Source organism: Sciurus carolinensis, chromosome 3 (genome assembly GCF_902686445.1).
Source record: "Sciurus carolinensis chromosome 3, mSciCar1.2, whole genome shotgun sequence".
Classification (NCBI taxonomy): Eukaryota; Metazoa; Chordata; class Mammalia; order Rodentia; family Sciuridae; genus Sciurus; species Sciurus carolinensis.
This window is the reverse complement of record NC_062215.1, coordinates 20,412,515-20,434,728: the sequence shown is the minus strand read 5'-3', so window position 1 is coordinate 20,434,728 and position 22,214 is coordinate 20,412,515. Positions and strand designations below refer to the sequence as shown.

General features: G+C 46.6%; 1 protein-coding gene and 1 non-coding gene across 2 annotated transcripts; one reads left to right on the top strand and one right to left on the bottom strand.

Moving 5' to 3' along the window:
* Positions 1–635: 635 nt before the first annotated feature.
* Positions 636–21,942, bottom strand: Rab5c (RAB5C, member RAS oncogene family). Its single transcript, XM_047544220.1, has 6 exons — positions 21,804–21,942; positions 4,703–4,956; positions 3,489–3,640; positions 2,947–3,069; positions 1,961–2,054; positions 636–1,433 (listed from the first exon to the last, which is right to left on the bottom strand). Exons 2-6 carry the CDS (start codon positions 4,866–4,868, stop codon positions 1,318–1,320), a joined length of 651 nt encoding a protein of 216 aa, XP_047400176.1. The 5' UTR covers positions 4,869–4,956; positions 21,804–21,942; the 3' UTR covers positions 636–1,317.
* Trnaa-cgc (transfer RNA alanine (anticodon CGC)) lies at positions 18,550–18,622 on the top strand. The gene has a single exon. It is a non-coding gene; the product is annotated as a tRNA-Ala (tRNA).
* Positions 21,943–22,214: the final 272 nt, after the last annotated feature.

Here is a 22,214-nt window from a genome sequence, read left to right as displayed (position 1 = left end):
GGAGGACAAAAGTGATGAAGCAAGCAAGGGGCTGCAGACTTGGCCTGTCCAGTCCAACAACCCAAAGGTCATCAGTATTCCTCCCACTTCAGTGAAGAGAGTGAGAGGATCCATCCCTCACAGGCTTGTGCAAGTCAAAACAAAAAACAAAAAACAACAACAAAAAAACAAAACCCAGAGGCTGTTCCTGGTTTTTGAGTCCATACTTTTTTTTTTTTTTAACCCAAGTTACGCATCCCCCAATGTAAGCTGGTGGGGGATGGGCCAAGAGATGGTTTAGAGGCAAATGCAGGACCCTTAACTTCAAACACGGTCAGTTCCAGGTCAGTCCCATCCTACCCCCAACCCATTACAGTTAACAGCAATAAACTTTCTCTTGGTTACCATGACCACCAGCATCCCTCACTTTGGGAGGAAAGCTTTTGTTTAGCAAGAGTCAGTGGTTCATTTTAAATTAAATCTAGTAAACTAGAAAGGACATGGTCTGATAAACTCTGCCAGAGAAAGACGAGGAAGACAACTGTGAGGTCGATCGATCGGCTGACTATATTGACAAGATACTGATTGGTTACATGTTGAAGAAAACATACAATACAAAATACAGAAAAAGTTGGTTCCATCCCCTCCCACTCCCCCCCCTTACCCACCCACCCCCAAATACTCATCATCGTGATTTGGTCAGAACAGGGCTCAGAGCCAGAGGTCAGGTGACCAAGGGTGGAGGGGTCATGGGCAATGAATGCGTGGCTGTCACAATGATGCTGCGGTAATGCTGCGGTTTCTCTCCCAGCTGGGAGTTGGGTGGGAAGGGGGCTGCAGTCTGATGACAGCCAGCTGAGGGAAGAGCTGCCTGTCCCCTTCCCAGACCAGGGCCTGTCCACCACCCCAGACTAAGACCACTCCCAACAAGGTAAGGATGTGGGTGCTCTTGCTAAGGCTGCTCTTCAGCAAGAGGGAAAGGAAGGGTAACTGTTCCGAGCCCTGACCCCACAGACAAGGGGAAGGGGCTGGAGCATGTGGTTACTACCAGCAAAGGACAAACGGGAGAGTACAGTAGAAAGGGGGGAAGTGGGAAGAGCAGGAGATCATATATATTAAAAAAGTGACTTAAGACTTAAAATTGAATTAGTATTTGTACAGAAAGGTGCAGGTGGAATAACTCCCTCCAGCCTAGAATCAAAGTTATACGGAGAAATCATGATGGACCCCTCCCCTGCCCCCGGTGGTGGCCCGAGTCGTTAAGTGCGATTGGTTAGAGTGGATTCCAGTCAGGTCATTCAGGCGGAGGAGGTGGGGGCAGTGGCAGGCAAGGGGGGCTCAGTTGCTGCAGCACTGGCTCCGGCTGGCTGGGTTGTTCTCCTGGAGGTCCACCCCTCGGTTCCGACCTGGAGCACCGGCTGCATTCTGAGGCTCATTCTTGGGAAGCTTCTTAGCTGTTTGAGAGAGAGAAAATGCAGCCGTAGGGCCACCTCAATACTCTCTCCCAACTGCACTGGAGCAGTCTGGCCCCTAATCACTAGTCAGTGCTAATGAATAGAGGGCTGCTGTGCACCAAGTGCATTTTGAGTGTTTCAGGAAACTGAGGCAAAGAGAAGTTAAACACCAACACCACAGAGCTCATTAGTGGTAGAGCCAGGATTGAACCCAGGCAGGATGACTCCTGAGTCAAGTGAACTAAAAAATCCTAAGAAGCGGGAGGGGACGGGTATGGCAGGCTCTGAAATAAGTGGCAAGCTAAAAGTCAGGGAGTAAAATGTTCAAACTTTGCCTTGGGCCTTAGACAGTTCTCAGGTGGTCAGTTCTCTACATGTGGGAGAAGTCAGATGAAAAAGAGAATGAGTTTATCAGAAGGTTAAAAAAAGTGCAAGTTCTATTGAAGGAACCCCACAGACCCAGTACAGAAGAGCACACAAGTAACATGCTCTTGGTGGTGATGGGAAGGGGACAAGAGGCAACTTACCTATTGCCATGAAAATTTCATTCACGTTCATTGCAGTCTTTGCTGATGTCTCCATGAACAGCAAACTGTTGTCATCTGCATAGGCCTGTGCTTCCTGATTCAGAGAGAGGCCAGAAAGAGGATAGAAAGGAAATGCTGGCAGGACCCAGGGTCCAGGAAAAAATCTTCACTGTTCATAGTCTTTATGTACAATAGAGACTGACTGGACAAAAGCAGGGTTTTTAGGACTAAGCACGACTACTCTACATTTGCCCTAAGGTATCTGCTCCACACTCCCAGGCCCTCTATCATAGCATCTTAGCTCACCAATATATCAGCAGATGCCTTACTCTAGCTTCCCTAGGTCCACTGTGACTTCTTGCCCTTCAAAATCACCAGGCTTAGAAATACTTCTAGGAAGTTATCTTACAAATACATTTGCACATTTGGGCAAATGCACAAAAGTATGAGGATACTACCTGTACCGCTATTTCCAGTCCTCAGTCATTACAAACTACCTAGAAGCCCATCAGTTAGGACCTGGCCCCCAAATAAATTTGAATACACAATATGTATAGCACCCTGCCATCTATGTAAGAAAGAGATTCATAAACACATGAACAGTTCTGGAAAGACAAACAGGAACTTCAGAGAAGAGAGGCTGAGTTTCTAGGGATAAAAGAGACTTAATTCTCACTCTCAGTATTTCTTGTATAAATTTTACCACGTGCACATATTACACGAAAAGAGTACTTCTTTATCACCAAGTTCAGTTCATACGATGAAATAAGCAGAAGCTTCACTCATCCACAAACACATCCATCACCAAAGAAAAAGAAAAAGGGAGAGGCAGGAGGCAGTTCCTCCAAGACCCATGGTTGAGCCACAGAGGACAGGAGATTAAAGCTTCATGCTGCTCCTTGCATGCCCCTTCATATAGCCCCGAGCAACCCAGGGAGCCCTGGTGGAGCTGGCTCACTCCTCCCCAAGTCCTGTCATTTCCCCACCTGGAACTCCACGGCTCTCTTGCTGGCCAGGTCTGCCTTGTTACCCGCGAGTGCAATGACAATGTTGGGGCTGGCCTGCCTCTGTAACTCCTTCACCCAGTTCTTGGCCCGTGCAAATGTATCCTGAGGAGACAGGGTCAAAATGTCAAAGAGACAGAGAAGGCATTCTGCCCAGTGTCACTCACAAGTGAAACTCAAGCTGGCAGAGCCAAGTTATCTAAGATGCCGCCCCCAAAGATTCTGGTGAGATGTCCCCAATCAACAGAGGAAATCTGTCCATATCCCACCCAGGAACAAAGGGTCAAAAAGCCTGAAATGAGGGCTTTGATAGTTCCTGGGGCTAAGAAGACGAGGGCAGGGTTGGGGTTGTGGCTCAGGGGTAGAGTGCTTGCCTAGCATGTGTGAGGCACTCTGTTTGATCCTCAGCACCACATATAAATAAGTGAAAAAATAAAGGTCCATCAACAACTAAAAAAAATAAAATAAAATAAAAAAAAAAGATGATGATGAGGGCAGGGAGAGAAGGAAGAGAAAATCTTTACTGTGTTGGTGATGTCATAGACCACGATGGCAGCCTGGGCCCCCCGGTAATACATGGGGGCCAGGCTGTGATACCGCTCCTGTCCAGCTGTGTCCCAGATCTCAAACTTGACTGTTGTGTCGTCCAAGCAGACAGTCTGTGTAAGGAAGGCCGCTGCAAAACAGAAGGTGGTGTTACCAGGCAAGGATGGGTTAGAAGCTACTCCTACATATTTTCACTGCTGCTTCTAGGCTTTGGAACTCAGAAGCCAACTGCTGAGATGGGCACTTCCAAATGCTCCAGATAACCACCACCCCTGCCACCTCCAGTGCTACTCCAGTTAGCCACCGCCCCCAGCTTGGACCCAGAGCCATTCCTGTATGGCTACCCTGTGGCTTGATGTTCAGGGAACACAGAGACCCTATCAGGGGAACACGAAGCACTTGTGCATATGCTTCAAAGGAGGAGACCCAGTGCTGGAATAGACAGGTGGGAGTCCCCTTTGGCCCGGACACAGCAGAGGATCCTAGACAGCTCTGTGTAAAAAGCTGTTTTTGCTGTCTGCCCTCCCCCACCTACTGAGGGGCCTTGAGCACCGCTCCACTTCCCCCTTTCCAGCTCCAGACCGAGTGCTGAAGAGGCAGCAGGAAGACTGCTGACATGGCTCATTTGTTTCCAGCTGCCTGGAAATCTCCTACCACCCAAGAGAGTAGAGAAAGGATGACTCAAGTCCAAGGCTGATCCTGGCTTCAAGTTTACACTGGCCCCTGAGGTGAGAGGTTGAGTCCAGACCCTTACTCATATCCTAAATGTTGAGCAGTGGAGAACCAACAACAGTGCAATTTGAGAAATGCCAACCTATTGCCAGCCATTCCCATTCTGGAAAGCAGGAGAGGCCAGGGCACATACATTGCCCTTTTAGTAAGAAGGACTCTCACAGATACAGAGGTAGCCTCTCCCTCCCTGAGTCCAGGTCAGCGGAAAGGGCTCAGTCAAGGTCACATAATAACAAAAAGCTGAACCCAGACAGGAAGCCAGTTTTCAATTCCCAGGTAATTCCTACTAGCCATGCTTGCTGGGGCTCCGCTATGGAGTCCAGCTACTGGATTCAATTCCAAGGGCTAATGAGGAAGAGGTGCTGCTGCCTCAGACATAGTCTCTGTGTAGAGTCAGTTTCCCCTATCAAGGCATCTCTTTGGCCTCCCTGAGGCATCCCATATCCCAGTGTCCACTCACCTCCAATTGTGCTCTCCTGGTACTCATGGAATTGTCCCTTGACAAAGCGGAGGACGAGACTGGATTTGCCCACCGCAGACTCCCCTAGCAGGACCAGCTTAAATTGACAGATCTTGTTCCCAGCAGCTGGTCCATTGGGTCGTGCTGCTCCTCCCCGACCCGCCATGGCCCGTCCCGCTGTAGTGGTACCAGTGAGAGTGGGGGTGGGGGCCGGTGCTACACAAAGAGGCACTTAGTAGGGAGGGGGCCTCCAACTGCAAGGGAGAAATGAGGCACAGGGTTAGTTCTGTGATGTGTCACACCGCAAGCCCTTCCTACATCACAGGTCATTCCTCTCCCCTTAACTCCCAGTCCTCCACCCCAGAGTCAGGACAGCACTTCACTAGGCTGGACTAGACATCTATGCCAGCCACGTGAGTCAAGTCAACAAGCTCTTCAGGCTGGTGATAAGACCACAGCCTGCTCTGTGCAGAGCCAGAGTGGGTGGTAAGGCAGATGAGGGAGGGTACAAGGAGTCCAGATAGAAAGTGGCTGACATAAGGTGCTTAGCGATGGTGGGCACTCAGGGACCAGGGCCTTGCAGTGCAAATTGTTATCAAAACAATTTCCTCCAGAAGAACTGAGCCAGGCTCTCCATTTGAGGTGGACTATGAACCTCTGTGCACTGGAATCAAAGCAATGTTTCCCCTGCTCATCAAGAGCCTGTTTCCTTAGTCCTCTCATTCTTGATGGGCCAGGAGTCTCACACACATTAAAAAACAAAACACACACGAAAACAAACACACACAGAAGCCAATGCTCTGCTGGCAGCTTGAATGGCTGCCAGCTTTCCCTTTTAAATAGAGATCTCAATTTTATTCTCTGCTGGCAGAGGCAGGGGGTGACACAGAGAAAGAATAAGAGGGAGCTGTGAGGAGTGGAGAAAAACAAGGGACACCAAAACCTGCTTCCACAGGTCAGCAACTGGTGTTCCAGCCCTGTTGGCAATCACTCTTGAGTGAGAGCTTCTGAAGCTCAAACTTTTTGTAAACTTTGGAACTGCAAAGAAGGACGAAAAACTTAACTCCAGAAGTCTCTAGAAGACTTGAACCCAAACATGCTGAAAATGTTTTATAAATAGTACTCTGAGTAACTGTTAAGTTATTTTCAGTGTATGGACCTGAAAAGTTTTTTATTAGATGCTCTTTGCAAAATGGAGTCGAGAGAGGAGAGAAAGGGTCAAGGAGAGCTGTGACCTGCCCCTGGGAAGAGGAGCATGTTCCCTTAGAGTCGACGGATAGATGTTGATGAACAGGATAAGCCCACATTCACAGGAAGCAAGGGGTCTACACCCATGCAGCAAACGGCTGACTTTGTTTAGCCTCAAATGGTTTCCACAACAGAGTTCTACCAGCAACTCATTTAAAAAGTGAGCTTCAGGAAGAGTGATTCACTAACCAGGAACAAGTTTCCTTTTCTGAACAGCACCAAAGGGAAAGAGCTTTGAAATGGGGCCCCCTCTTCCCCAAAAGTACAAGGAAGGAAGTATGGTGGCGGGGGGGCCTCAATTAGTAACCAGAAATGCCATTTAAATATGTCACAGATAGGATGCTTTCTCATTCCAACCTAGTGAATGACCAGGCAAGCCTGTGCTTTCTGCTTCCTCGAGAACCTTCTTCATCAGTTTATAGAAGTTCTAGGAACTCAAGGAGCACTTACAAAATTAAATCATTTTTAAAGACAGCTTACATTTCCTGAATAACTGCACAATTATTATCTCCTTTAAGTTTTAAAACAATCTCACCATTTTAGATGAATAACGTGACACTATAAGATATCAAATGCCCTGCTCAAGGCCACACAGCATACAAGTCAGAAAGCCTAGATGCAAACTTGGGGTTGTTGCTCATACAAACTCATTTGTTATCTCGACATTCTCCCTGCTGTGGAAGAACAATGAAGGCAACTTCCACTCTGTTATGGTTTGGGGTTGCAAGGTGAATGAGACTCTTTTTGGGACAGTAGCTTTTCCAGTCCAGCAAGGTTTGGCTCTGGTGACAATCATAGTGATCTTGGAGTCCCTGAGTAGTCCCAAACAGTGGGAAGAGACATCCTAGGCCAGACAGGGCAACAGCAACAGAGAATTACAAGTTGGTTACTACCATGCATGCACATGACACACAGTTCTGGCTGGTAATGGGAGTGTGGCTGGGTTCTAGAAGAGATATGAAGGAGCCAGGAAAGGGAAATGGGAAATCAAGTCCCTGATTCTAAAAAAACTAAAGCATCTGGGGAGCATCCAGCTCCTATAAGCTGAGAATAGAGGTAGAACCTGTTCAGATAGCATGTGATCTTTTAAAAAAATATATTTTTGATTGTAGATGGACACAATACCTTTATTTTATTTATTTATCTGTATGTGGTGCTGAGGATCAAACCCAGTGCCTCACACCTGCTAGGCAAGTGCTCTGCCACTGAGCTACAACCCCAGCCCTACAATGGGATTTTTCAACAAGCCTGAGGGAGAGAAAAGCAACTCTCATGCAGTAGTTCTCAACATTGTCTATATAGCAAAGCTATTTGTACATCGGGTCCCTGGAGAGTCCACAATCTTCAGGTATCACTGAAGTTCAGCAAGCGTTAGAGCAACTGGCACTAAGCGATGGATACAGGCACTAGCTTTGCATACTACAGGGTGACTGTCTCCTGCCACTTCTGGGCCACGTAGAAGCCATTTGAGCTGAGTCTCCCTAGTGCTATTAGTGATAAGAAGTGCACCAGGGTTAATGACAGCGTCTACCAAGAGTCTTGTACATGTATTGTTGAATAATCAGCAGCTAATAACATTGAAAAGATCATTTATAATACCATCTCTAAGACTATTGGTTAATAAACACTAGCCTCCCCACTGAACCAAGACAGGCTTTGCCTGCCCTAAACTGGCTTATTGACATGTTCTGCCTGGTCACACTGATCCTCCTTCCAGAGACACTTGAGTAGGCCTTTTTTTTCCTGGGGGGACAGGGGATTGAGCCTGGGGGTGCTTTATCACTGTGCTACATTCCCAGTCCTTAATTCTTTTTTATTTTGAGAGTCTTGCTAAGTAGCTGAGGGTCTTGCTAAATTCAAGACTGGCCTCAAACTGGCAATCCTCCTGCCTCAGCCTCCCAGATCCCTGGATCAGGCATATGCCACCACACTTGGCGTACACAGCATTTTTTACAGTCTGCTGCCTCATGGTTTTCCTGGCCCCACTTAGTGTTCACATGAGCAGACGTGTCCATCCTTCTTAGATAATAAAGCACTAAGGAAGACAATTTTGCCATGAAGGGTACCTGGAGATATGAGGGTGACTAAGTTAGGTGAAGGTCAGACCCAGGGACCCAGGAAGCCTTAGCTCTTCCTTCCCAAGATAGTGAAACTGAAGACATGTCCCTGCCAGGTGGGAAAGGTGAAGGAATTCATATACTGAGCTGTCCTGCCTCCTGAGAATGGGAATCTTTGCTCTTGAACCAGTGGTAAAAACTACCTACTGTTATAGCTCAGATGATGGGACTTCAGTTTTTAAAAATAACGTAGTAAAAGTAGTCTTGGAGTCAAAAGTCAAATTCTCCTTAAGAACTAAACCACAGTCAAAGTTGCTTGTAAGACACAGAAGGGCCAAAGATCTTCCCTCTCCCCCAAGTATCATGACAGCAACTGAGCTTCAGGCCCACAGCAAGACTCTCCTTGTTGTGACCCACTTCCCAACCTTCTAAACAGAACCCTGGTTTGTTGAGAGGTCACTGAGAATGGGCACCAGTCCCAATCTTACATCTTCCACAGGAAAAGGGACAGGGTGCAAAGACTTAGGGGTACCCTATTCAGAGTGTCTCTTCCCATGGTGCATGTGAGAGGGCAGAAGGGATATGAACTCCTAAACACTGGTTCTGTGCACAGGCAGCTCTGGGGATGAGACTGACTAGAGAAAGAAAAGAAGAAATAGTAGGACATTGCTCTTATTGCTCTGGAGTTTCCTGTACTCTGGACACTAGAAGCACTTTGTTCAGTACTTTTTAAACTTTTTCAACATATTTACCCAGAATGTTCAGAAAATAACAATAGCCAACTGAATTGGTCACTCTAGAGGCAGAGTCCAGAATCCAATTGTTTTCTTTCTGTCATCCACCCATTCATTCATTGTTGGGATTTAAACTCAGGGGCACTTTACCCAGAACTTTTTATTTTTTGAGACAGGGTCTCCCTAAGTTACTGAGGCTGGTCTCAAATTTGTGATCCTCCTGTCTCAGCCCTCCAAATTACTGGAATTGCAAGTGTGTGCCACCCTGCCCAACAAGAACTCAATGTTTTTAGAATAAGTTCCCCGAGTAACTTAAGTAGCTGATTTAAGCACTGAAAGTTATGGTTAATAAAAAAAGGGGCTGGGGATATACCCAGTGGTTGAGCACCCCTGAGTTCTATGTTCTATCCTCAGCACCAAAAAAAAAAAAAAAAAAAAAAAGAAAAAAAGAAAAAGAAAGAAATTTCTCTCTAATCTATGAAGTCACCCACTACACACTTTTTATCCTTCCTGGTGAAAGGGTGAGCAATTCCAGCTGAAGGGTGTCTCTTGTGCTTCCTGTTTGCTTTAGAGACTTCCTCTAACTGAGAGTGCCAGCACTGCCTGGATAGAGAACAGATTAGGGATACCAGACTGTTGACCAGAGGGTGGGTGGAGACTCTCTCAAGGTTAGTTGGGGTGGTTTGAGAATCAGGGACCCACCCAGGGCCCCCTGGAGGTCATTCTTGTCAGCAACTTCAGCTATACTTTCCTCCAGGAAAGAGCACTCCTGAATATTTAACACGTAAGAGTGGAGCTAGAGAAGGCCACAGCAGAAGCAGACTTAGTTTAAAGAGAAGGAAACACGAGACACAGCAGGAGAGGCAGTGAGGTTCAAAGGATAAGGTGGACAATATTAAAAGGAAGCTAAATGGAGCCAAAGTTCTGCAAATGCTTCAGAGGCTCAGATTAGCTGAAGATCACTGACCCACAGACAAGACCTCAGCTCTTCCACGCAAGGGAAAACCACCATTGCCAACACACAGGAACAGAGAAGAGTCTCCCATCAGGATGTCCCTGGCTTCCAGCTGGTCACAGACCCAAAGGTAAGAAAACTCTGAGGCAACACGAGCCATCTGAGGTGCCTATACACTCTCCCAGCATGATACTCAGAAGGCTGCACCTGAGTTGGTTCAAGTCCTGGCTTCACTGTTGCTCAGCCGGGTGACCCTGGCCAAGTCACACAAGTGGTGGTTATCAGCTACAGTTTCTTATCTACAAAACAGTATTATTTAATACTAATTGCACTAGATTGTTGTAAAGGTTAAATGAAACAATACATAGTGTTCAGCACAGTATTAGGCTGAGGGTAAGGTTCCAACAAGTGGCAAGGGTATTAGGCTAGAGGCTAATTAACTAGCTTTAACTCATTGGTTGAAGGAGCTTAGAAGGGTCTTAAAGGCCTAATCCTATCACTGGCAATTACAGAGAAGGAAATGAAAGTGAGGCAAGGTGACATGCCCAGGGTCACATAGCCAGTTGGTGGCAGAGCCCAAGACCAAAATTCATATGTCAGGTAAGGTTCCCCTATACCCTTTCTCTACAGAGAAAACCCCAAGAATATTAACAACATCTACTACTACTTCTAAGAATTACATCTTAGTAGATGAAATGAGAATTTGACTTTCGATGTACACTTTAATAAAATATAGCTTTTAGCTAGGGAAACATGGGTTTCTATCAACTAAAAAACAACAAAACAAATCCACCCTGATGAATGGAAAGACTCTATATCTTGATTTGAGAGGCTGCAAACAAATGAAAAAAATCCACTTAAGATCTGTGAATTCTTGACTGAGCGGCAGTGACTCATACCTGTAATTTCACTACTCAGGAGGTTGAGGCAGGAGGATTACAAGTTCAAAGCCAGCCTTAGCAACTTAGCATCTTAGACCCTGTATCAAATTTAAAAATTAAATAAAAAGGGCTGGGGATGTATTCCAGAGGTAGAATGCTCTTGGGTTCAATTCCCAGTACTGGAGAAAAAAGAAAAGTGAACTTAACTTGTGCATAAACTTACTTGTATATGTAAGCTACATTCAATAAGTGGTCAAAAAAACGCTAACGGTGTGGAATTTTGCAAATAACAATAAAAATTAAACCTTAGAATTGATACTAATCCATTCTAGCTTCCCTGTATATAAAATATTTTCTGCCTCCTTAGTATGAAAAGACACAGAATATTAAAGACAATAAAAAAGATGATGCCTAAATTAGATGACCAAAAGAGAACAAAGATAACCCAAGTGTTAAAAATAAGGGACAAGACAATGGGATTATCATAAAAGATGATTACTGCATATATATTTTTGGACTTAACTGTGGGCTAAAGAATTTTAAAATTATGTCCTGAAAGCAACAACAAAAAAAGTGCCAATATTTACTGTTGTTTCAAGGAGAAAGAGGTTACAGTGTGATGTTTTCTGCTCCCCAACCAGTCAAGAGTATCTGCAGAAGAGAAAAAGGTTTAGGAATGAAAGGGGTGGAATAAAAGAAAGCAGCACTCTCCTGCCTGAGCAGAACCACGGCACTGCTACACACAGGACCTGCATTTCACCTGGAAAGTGTAGCAGAAGCTTGGTTCTGGAAGCCAGAGGTTTAAAAGCCCAGGTTGAGATCTGGGACTCTAAAGAGGAGCTGGAACTCCTCATCACATCAGTAAGCAGTAGGATCAGGGGAGGAGGAAGCAAGAGAGGAAAGGGGTGATGCCTTCAGAAAGCACGGAAGATGACTCTTTCTGGGAAAAGGGAAGTAAATCACTCCAAAGTGACACTCAAGGTGAGCTGGGTCCCCCATTACTGGGTCAGGCCCTTGAACCTGCCCCCAGCCCACCCAACTCCCTTACCTGGGATTAGTACCAATTCATTCCCCTTTCAATGATAAGACTTCTGAGGCTGAGTGTCTACACTTCCACATCACAGTGAGGCCCCAAGGAGTTCCCAAGAGTCCCAGCCTAGATCCCCAACTCCACCAACACCTGCAAAAGGTCCCAGTGTGCAGGGCTACCAAGGAGCTTAACCCCTGGAAAAACATCACCAATTGTCTAGACTGAACCTGGAGCTTTGCCAGGAGTTAGCCAGGGTGGAGTACAGTCAGCTCCTGTGGCCCTTTTCCTAGTGCAAAAGTCATGTTGGGTTACTCCAGACAGATCCTAAGTTAGGTAGAAACCACCTCTGAGGGAGCAACCCCAGCTTCCTGTTCCAGCAAGAACTCCAAGAAATTCTTTCCTGATCTCCGAGCTGCTTTCTCAGCTCAGCATAGCAGCTGGGTTCCCCAGAGAGGCCCAGAGAGGGGCAGAGTCAGCGCTAACTTTCAGGCGAGGATGGAAACCTTCGGTGCCTGCTCACTCTCATGCATCTGCTGACGAGGCTTGGTCAGTGTGGTCTGCCTGTACTGCCCAAGAAGGGCCCCACGACTCATGGGCAGCTCAATGATCTCAGTCAGGGGCACTGCAGACCAGCAGAGGATCCAGAGGCTTGAATGGCAGTACAGAAAAGCAGGCTGACAGGCAGGTGACTGATCACAGCTGCACCAGTCAAGGATCATTTGTACTACCTACTGATTCAGAGACACTCCTAAGACAATTCTCCCCAGTGAGGTTTCCAACTCTGCACACCTCAGAAAATCTGGCTGTGGCAGATTCTCTGCCCCAAACACAAGCTCAAATTGACATGTGTCACTTTCCATAGCACAATGTCCACACATATGTCCAGGCACAGGGCATGTGGGGGATACGATTGCACCTGAATGGCAGCTTGTACTCCACCAGCTAGCTCTTCCCATGCTAGTGCTAGGTGAGAGGCTAAGAAAGGCCAAGGCCAAGGTGCTTCCCTGGCTCTAACCATACTTGCTATTGTCTCAGGATGGGCAAAGCATCATCTAGATGTTGGTCAGGATGGATGTGGGATTCCTGCTGGTCCACAATCCTCACAACTAACATATCTGTTTGCTTGTGCAGCCATTACTTGGGACATTCCTAACTGGAGTCTCCTCAGTGCAGAGTTTGTCTTCCCCTGTCTCAGGAGGGCCTCTGCAGGGGCCAGGAGTGCCAGCCCAGACAGCCGCCACTTCTGCTGCCACCCCAGGTCCAGCAGGACTCCAAGAACCTTTGCTGAAAGCCAGGGTCACTGACAGCACCTGTTCCCCCAGCCACTCACACCAACAACTGACACCTCTCACAAACCATTCCTGACTTTACAAACAGCAACCAACAAAAGCAAGCCTGCTTAAATCACTGCCCTCTTTGTTTCACTCTGAGCTCCTCCACAGAGAGGGGAGGTAGCGTTTGAGAGGAAAGCAAGGGGAAAGAATCAGGTATCAGATCCCAGCAAGCCAAATTCCTCTTGCTCAGACACCACACACGCTGTGGTCAGAGGCTGCCCGCTAACAAGGTCAAAAAGTTCTATGAGATCAGAGGGACAATGGCTGCTCTCAGAAGCCAGGACACCAAAGAACATTATTTCCAACATACTTTTCTTTCTTAATTTTGGCTGAACAAAATGTAGAATGGTGCCAGGTAAAGAAATCAGGCATTGAATGGGTCTGAACAAGTTCTGATGACTGAATCACACTTCCGCTCCCATGGCCCCAAATTTTCATAAGACTCCTATAGGTGAAATTGGGGGCTTGGGGTTTGAAAGTGAGAAGGCAAGAGAACCTAAGGGCACTACTGCTGGTGAAAAGGACCCACAAGGGCTGAGGCTGTGCCTCAGTGGTAGAACCCTTGCCTCGCACATGAGGCACTGGGTTCAATACTCGGCACCACATTAAAAGAAAAAAAGAATAAATAAAGATATTATATCCATCTACAACTAAAAAAATATTAAAAGAAAGAAAGAAAAGGACCCACAATTTACAAAATCCCCAGAGGCTGGACTGTGGCTTTCCTTTGTTTTAACAGCATGTAACATCAAGCCTGACACTGTGGCTGCTCATAAACATGGTGAACTGAGCAGGCGATACAGGTAGGCCTGGGTAGTAGAGGGGACAGTTGAGGGCTTAAATACACAACTATCTGTCAACTTGGACCCTCCAAAGGAGTCACAGGAGATGCCTCACTCACCCTAACACAACTTCTCAGACCCTGACACACAGGGGTTAAGAGCACAGTGCTAAAGTCAGACAAACTTCACTTCAAGTCCTGCAGCCACCAGGCTGGCCTCGTGTTGTGTCACTGAAAACATTTCCTCACCTATAAAATGGAGAGACCAGCACCCTGGCCTCCCAGGGCTGCCAGGAAGATGATGCATGAGAGGCTCTTAGCAAAGAGGGCCTCAGCAGCACTCAGTAATGCTCACTGGCCAGGGGCAGCCTCGACTCCCAAGTCCCTGTGAAGTAAGTAGATCTCTCAATCCTCACGTTCAGACAGACACTCCTTCCTTTCATCTCCAGTTTCCCTGGACCCCATTCTTCAGTGGCCCTCATTTGAAAAGAATGCTGAATAGGACATCTTTCACCAGTTTCCTAGAAGATCCAATGTCCTGTCAAGAACTCAACCTTGAATTCTCTAGAGACACTCCCAAGGCCACAAGAACAGAGGAGGGAAGCACCATCACCTAATAAGTCAGCACCAAGTTGAAGACCCCCAAACAAGCAAATCATAACCCCCTTTAAAAAAAAAAGGCACCACAACACAAAGCATCTTGAAGCCCCAGTGCCCTTCCTTCCATCTCAAAGCCTCTTTCAGAAAAAGGAAGAAGTAGTTCAGTTGTGGGGCGGGGGTAGGGGGGCAAGAATAAGGCAGCTGACGAAGAAACCAGAGTTCCTTTTAAAAACTAGGCTGAAAAAGCTCGAGGTTTGGAAATTGGCGTCATTCATCACCACAGCAGTCTGAGTAGCTCAGAGAGCAATTTGATGACTAGGAGAACAGCCAGGGTAAGGGAGGCCACCCACGCCCTCCTCCATGCCTGGGACGCTTGTAACAGAGCCACCTGAAGGGGACACACACAGAGCTATGAATAGAAGGCAAGAGGCTTGTAAAGCAATTCCTGTTAAGATCTGGAGTTAGTGTTCCTACAGGCTCAAGTTACACATCTTCAGAGGGCGACAGTACAACAGAAGGATTTAAGCATTCAATGATTCAGGATCACAGCTCAAAGTGACAGTCTGCCCTGAGCCTGCCTGGAGCCACAACACCACACAAACCCTCCCAAAGGGGACGTCTGTTTTTGAATGGCAGAGAAAGGGCCTAGACCACGTGGAATTTCACATGGAATCTCAGACCCAGAGTGCAGTAAGGTCTGCCTGGAGAGCTTAGCACCTGAACTAGAGAATGATTATATTCTCACACATTCCCTTCCCAACTGGGTAGTAAACTTCAAAGTAAATACCAAATATGACCATTTTTGGATTAGGTGCAGCATCAGGCAGGGTACAAGAAGCAGGAAATGTGTTGAGTACAGGAGTGACAGCCTGTTAGAAGGACCAACTGTCAGGGCTGGAGTTGATTCTCAGAATTTTCCCAAGTACCTCTCTACCTTACCTGACTCTAGAGTCTCAGTGACTACAACTAAACATCACAAGAAGGAACAACTTGAACCCAATCACATAACTATATCAGCAAACTAGAGAAAAAACTATTTGCTAAAAAGGTAGTGGCCTTGGAAAGTCAGCTGATTCTAGGGCTGGGGCAGGAAATATATAAAGAGAATCTTATAATGCCAAAAAGTAAGGAAGTACTGAAAAAAACAAAAACAAAAAACCTCGCAGTGACAGGGTAGGTTAAAGGCAGCTAAAAGTGCAACCAATGGTCACAGATGGAACAATGTGAGCAATAAAAGAAAGCAGGATTACATTATAAATCAAAGTGTAAAATAAGTATCTGTGAGTCAATACTGATATATAAATAATTGAAAAAATAAATGAGAAAGAATAGACAGTCCTTGTGTAGAAGAACTTAATAATTCATGCAGTTACTCCACCCTCAAGGAGGAGGGCTTAACTTCCCACTCCTTAAGCGTGGGCTATACATACTGATGTCCTTCCAAACAATACAGTAGGAAGGGAGGGAGCTAACTTTAGAGTGAACACAGGGAAGAAATCTGACAAACATCACCTCAAAGTGATCAAAGCTGACCTGGACCATAAGTCACACTGTCTGTATGTGCCCTTATTGTGATGTGAGGAAAATGGCACTTTAGGTCTGAAGTCTTCTCCCAAACTCTCCTAACCCAAGTCCAATCATGAGGAAAACATCAGACAAGTCCCAATCATGGGACATTCTACAAGATACCTGACCAGTACTCCTCAACACTGTCAAGGTCATAAAAACAAGGAACGTCTGAGAAACTATCAGCCAGGGGAGTTTAAGGAGTTGTTACGACTAAATGCAGTGTGGGCTCCTAGAACAGAAAAAGGACAACAGATAAAAACTAAGAGGAACTAAATGAAGCATGGACTTTAATGTACAGTGCTAATGCAAGATACTAATAATGGGAAACTGCATGTGGGGTTTGCAAGAAAACTGCACTATCTTCCTAACTTCTAAAACTATTCTGAATGAAAAATTTATTTATTTGTTTATTTTTCTAAAAGGTGTAATGGTACACACCTGATCCCAGTTACTAAGGAAGCCTGACGCAGCCCGGGCAACTTTGCAAGACCCTATCTCAAAATATTTTATTTTGGGAGATGCAGCGTGCACCTGGATGCAGTTCCCCCTACTGGGAAAACCAAACCAAAGAAAAAAAGGGGCAGTGGCTTATCTTGTGACAAAATGATATCCAAGGACAGTAGTTGTCAAAAACACACATTCCTGAAGATGAGTTAATGTGACACAGGAGAGGGATAAAAGAGGTGTGCAGAAAGTGGGGTTGGTGGGAACCAGATCAACAGCCTAGAGTGCTAGAGGTGAGCAGAGGATTACACCAAACATCACGGGCTTGGGAGGAGGGAGTTTAAAGGCCACACCCTTTAATACTTGAGGGAAACTGCTCTCACCACCTACCACTGCCACTGCTCTTTTCTCTTTGCAGTGCTAGGGATGCAATCAAAGGCCTCACACATGCTAGTCAAGCTCTCTACCACCGAGCTACACCCCCAGTCCTGCCACCACTTGCTTAAGACCAGCCTCTCAAGATCAAGCTCTGTGCAGACATGCAGAATAGCACCTGTGGACACGACTGAAATTCACTTCCACCAAGCTTTGCTAAGTGCTGGCCTGGGGTTGGTGGTGCCTCACCACACACAACTGCAGAAGTACAGTATGTTCTGTGCTGCTACCAGATCCAGAGCCAGACCCACCCTCTCCTATTTAAACCCTACACTGGAAATGGAAATTTGGAGAGCTCTACCCTCTGGAAATTTGGTTTGTGACATGCCCAACCCCCAACATCTGTCCTGTAATAATCATTTTATTTACCTGTTTGCACTCTGAATGCCTGTGCGCAACTTTCTGGAGGATGGACCAAAGAGAGAGCTGAAGCTGAGAATCAGATGTATGTAAATCTGGATCCAGGTTCGCCACATCCAAGTTACGTGAGATCATGAAGGTGTGATAAAGGAAGTGGGCAGGCATGTGCCTCAAGAGCAGGTTTGGATGTCTGCCCTTCCCTTCAACGATTCCCATAGGGGGTCTACTATGCCGAGTACCATGCTGGATACTGGCCACCCCAAGATAAAGTAGAAGATCTGTACCCTTAAAGGGTTCATACACCATAGAATGAGGTAAAAATAAGCAGGAGACAGCAAGCAGTAAGAAGAAAGTCCATGGAAGAGAAAAGCCCTTCCCTCCCTGGGGTATGGCAGAACTCACAAAGGAAGTGATGGGCAAGCTGGGCCTAGAGTGAAGTGGAGAGAAGCAGCTTCCAAGCAGATGAGGTGGACAAGAGCTTTCCAGGCAAGGGGAACATTATACATGCAGCCCAGAAATGCAGCAAGGAGAGGCTGTGTTGTACAGTGATATGAGCACAGACTCAATTCTAATCCTACCTCTGCTACTTACTTAGTAGTTCTCCACTATAACATGGGGATGAAAAACAGATCCTACTTCCTGGAGTTGTTATAAGGGTGAAATGTGTATGCTTAGGGCCCAGAAGAGTGACTGGCACACAGTAACAAAGCTTAGTTTAGATTTAATTTGTATTACTGTCTTTGCGTACAGGAGATGGGACTAGTTACTCTGAAAACAAATCTCTTATAATGCCAGGCTATATATATAGAGGGCTCCTTTAAAAAAAATATTTCCATTCTCTTCTGTCAAAGTTCTTGGAAGCATTATTACCTGGATTTGGGGGCATCCTACCTCAAGCACTGCTTCTCAAACAGCTCCCAAAGAAGTGCCCTGACTCAAGCCAGGGGAGAGGAAATACAAATCCCAGGAATTTGAGAATTAAACCCAAGCAACCTGCTGCTTCCAAAATATTGTCTTCAAGTTTCCTGTTTTAGCTTAAATTTATGCAAACTTTGCATTTCAATCTAGAATAGATCCAGGACTGCTTTAATATGAAAATGCTTATAACTAAGACTGCAGTGTCTAAAAAGATGCAAAGACCTTATCTTGTCAGTGCCTCTGAGCAGTCACAGCAGGTGACCTCAGGAGATCTGAGAATCCCAGTGAGAGAAGTGCAATGATTGCCTTAGCATTCTCTTCTGTAAAATAGGAATAAACCCACATCAGTTCTGTTCAATATCTACAAAAGGAGACAATATGTGAAACCAACAAGCAAAGTACTAATCATCACAGCAGACATCTGGTACTAGTATTGAACCAGAATTCAAGGGGTAAGTGATAAGTTACTATGCACTTTCAAAATCCCAGCTACTGGGGGCTGGGGATGTAGCTCAGTTGGTAGAGTGCTTGCCTCGCATGCACAAGGCCCTGGGTTCAATCCCCAGCACCGCCAAAAAAAAAAAAAAAAAAAAAAAAAAAAAAAAAAAATCCCAGCTACCTGCCAGAGGCAACTGCTATTTTGGGAGCATCTGTTCTATACCGGGCACTGGACTAGTTCATTTACCCTTTGTTTCTAATCTGCAAGATATTTAGTATTCCCATTTTACTGGAAGAAACAGGCTCAATAAGGTTAAGAAACAAGCCCAAGGTCACACGAATGGTAAACAGGGGAGTCAGGATGGGAATTCAGGTCTAACCAACTCCTAAGCTCCACCATACCTCTGTTGACTAGGCAAAAATTACAGTAAGAAAGTTTTAAGAAGTATCTGTTTGATGGGCAGAATTTAAATTTGTGACCTAATTCTATTTCCATGTAAATTCTAGTGAGAGGAGCAAGCAGTAGGCAGGACCAAAGGGAAATCAGAGGACCAATCTCAGGACAGCTCTGCTGGTTCCCTATAGTCCTCAGCCCTGCCCAGTGGGACCCTTGAGTCCACTCACTTTTACTTTCATTTTCTAGCCATCATGACTTTCATGTTTCCAGGAAATTAATGGTATGCAGACATCAGGAAACTCTTGGTTCCTGAAGAGTATTGGCTTGGGACTCCTAACAGTCATGGCCTCCAGAGGCAGAGCAGAAGAGGTTCAAGAAAGAGGACAGGAGGCTGGAGTAAAGGTAGGGGAGGAAAACAGAAGCTAATGAGAAATGTCAGTGATGAGGAAGGGTAAAGTTTAAGAGTACGCACTTGTGGGGGCTGGAGTTGTGGTTCACTGACAGGGCACTTGCTTTGCATGTGCGAGGCCCTGGGTTTGATACTCAGCATCACACATAATAAATAAAAGATCCACTGACAACTTAAAAAAAAAAAAAAAAAAATATATATATATATATATATATATATATATATATATATAAAAGAGTATGCACTTGTGACCCTGCTCACTTACCCTGCATGTTCATTCATTTAACAAGCAGACCAGATGGAAAGAGGGCCTACTATTAGGAAAGATGGGGTCAAATGTGACCCCAAGCCCTGGCCCAACCACTTTCTAACTATATGGTTGTAGACAAACTGCTTAAGTTCCTTGAGTAGCACCTCTAAGGTGGGGACACACATCCCACTGTCTCCAGGTCACTCAGGAGCAATGTGTGTGAAAAGAACTCTGTAATTTTACAATGATGTATAAATATTCATTGTTATAGTCCTACTATAAGCAAGGACAAAAGCAGAAAAAGGTCAGCTAGTTGTGAGAAGCAAGAGGGGAGGAAAGGAGCAGCCTCAGAAAGGAAGGAGGGGCTTCTGTCCCACCAGAGTCTGCCTCCTCCTGCACAGCAGTGTCAGACCACTGTCTGCCGGGATTCTACAAGTTCGGAATGCCAGAGATGGCTACATAACCACTCTCTCAAAGGGAGGGCTTCTTCTAAAACCTATTTTAGAGTCTGAGCTGAGAGAGTATGTCCAAACAAAGGAAAGAAGGTCCTCAAAAGGCTGGCCTGCCTCATTCCAGGACTCCTGATGAGTTCCATTCCTGATGAGGTAAGTCTAGCAGAGTCTCTCTGACCCTGCCCCTCAGAGGCACATGCTGACTAAATCAGAGAAACTAGGCTGATCAAGGGAGTCTCCAATGAGCCCACACAGACACAGGTTGTAATCCAACTGTTGACCCTAATGAGGAATGGTTTGTGGTTGTCCATTAAAAAGAGAAATGAGTGCATCACAGGTCTAGCTTAAAATATTATAAGAATTAGACATTTATAACTGACCAGAAATAGTCAAAAAGATCAAGGGAAAAAACTATCCAAGGATGGTTAAGCGGATACTGACAAACTACAGAAATTCCCAAGGTTTGCCTGGCTTTCCCTCCCTTCCTCCACTGTAGATAGCAAGGGTCAAGCATGGCTTCAGAGTAAGGCTACCCCTCATTAAGGTACTCTGGTCTGTACTTTGGTCATATAAGAAAAGAAACTTCCAGCTTGGTTTGAGATAGCAGTCATTTCACATACTTGGATCCCAAGCAACACACAAGAATCATATATCAATATGATACATAGCTGGGGAACCACCAGTTTCTAGCATGTATGGGAAGTCCTTTGGCTACAAAATTGGTGCCTTAAGAATCTAGAATTACCACTGTCATCTCGATTTACTCCTCTGTAATAAGTCCAAGCCCAGAAGGGATTAGAGAGAGACCTTGGTGTGGCACAGACCTGTTGCTCTGGATAGAGTATGTGTGTTTTGGGGGAGAGGAGAATGGGAAAGAGATGGACCCTCAATTCCAGACTCTTCATGTTCAGTCTTATTCTCTTGCCTATAGATCAGAAGACAGCAGTCCCTGGAGGAGCAGTCCCTCTGAGGCAGCTTGGAAACCACTCACATGCTCTGGGAGGACAGGGCTGAGCCTGGAGCAAGGCGGGAGGAGGAGGGGAGAGAGAAGATAATGAATGGGCAGATCCACCCTGATCTGTGATCTGTAGCTAGGATTGAGCAAAGCTCAGCTAAATTCTTCAGAGGCAGGAAAAGAGAGAGATACCCAGAGAACAACACAACTAGAGGACAGAGCTAGGGGCACAAGGGGTAAAAACAGAAGACAATTCATTCCTAATTAGCGACCCAGAATTCAAACTTTGCTGAGGTCCTTGGTTGACTCTCTCTGGCTTTAGGAAGGAGAGGAAGGAAGGGGCAGTGGAAGCGCAAACATACTTCTGTGCGTGTGGACCGCTCTCACTCAGACCACCCCCCTACACACCTCCCCGCCGCCTAAAGGAAATTCAGATAAAATTCTTCCAGGGCCGGGACAACTGTTTTTTGGGAAACGCGGGGAAAGAAAACGGCGACAGACAGCACTCTCTGCTGCCTCTAAAAGAGAAGGGAGACAGGTTCCTTCACATCTGGCAAGGACCCTCCAATTCTCGGAGCAGGGGGAGCGGAACTTAAGGTCTCTCTCTCCCATAACTGGACCGGACAGGCCAGAGGAGAACCACAAAGATTTCCCTAAGGTTCAAGCGAAGGGCAGGTAAGCGAAGTAAAGAAGGGCTCCCCTTTTGGCCCGACGCCTGGAGAGCCCCTTAAGAGGGGGCTACGGGTCGGGGGAGGGGTCAGTATCCCCTTAAGCTGGGGTTGGGTTGGAGGAAGCAGTGCCCAGGAGAGGCTACAACGCGGGCGAGACAATAGTCCTGGGACAGGCACACTCACCGCGGCTCCGGGGCGGCGGCGTTACTTGGGGCCGGGGCTCGGACAGACTCCGCTCCTCTCCCCCCCGGCGGTGTCCCAGGCTCCGGCCTCCACTTCCGCCTTTCAGCCGCTCCGGATCCGGATCTCCACCTCCGCCCCGCCCCTCCATGCTCTCAGGTGACTGACAGGGAGGGCAGACCAATGGGAGGCAGTCACAGCCGACTCACAAGCGACGCCGGTGGGGGGCGCGGGAGAGGAGGGAGGGCGAGCGCGAGGGGTAGCGGGACTTGTAGTTCGTAGCGCTGGAAGGAGCCGGTGGCTGCCTGGGACCTAGGCTTAGGGTGGAGCCCGCTGCCGGCGGGGCGGAGTCGGCCAGGCCTGTTAACCGCGTCACCCCAGTTCCAGGCACCCAGAGGGAAGGAGGGTGGTGGA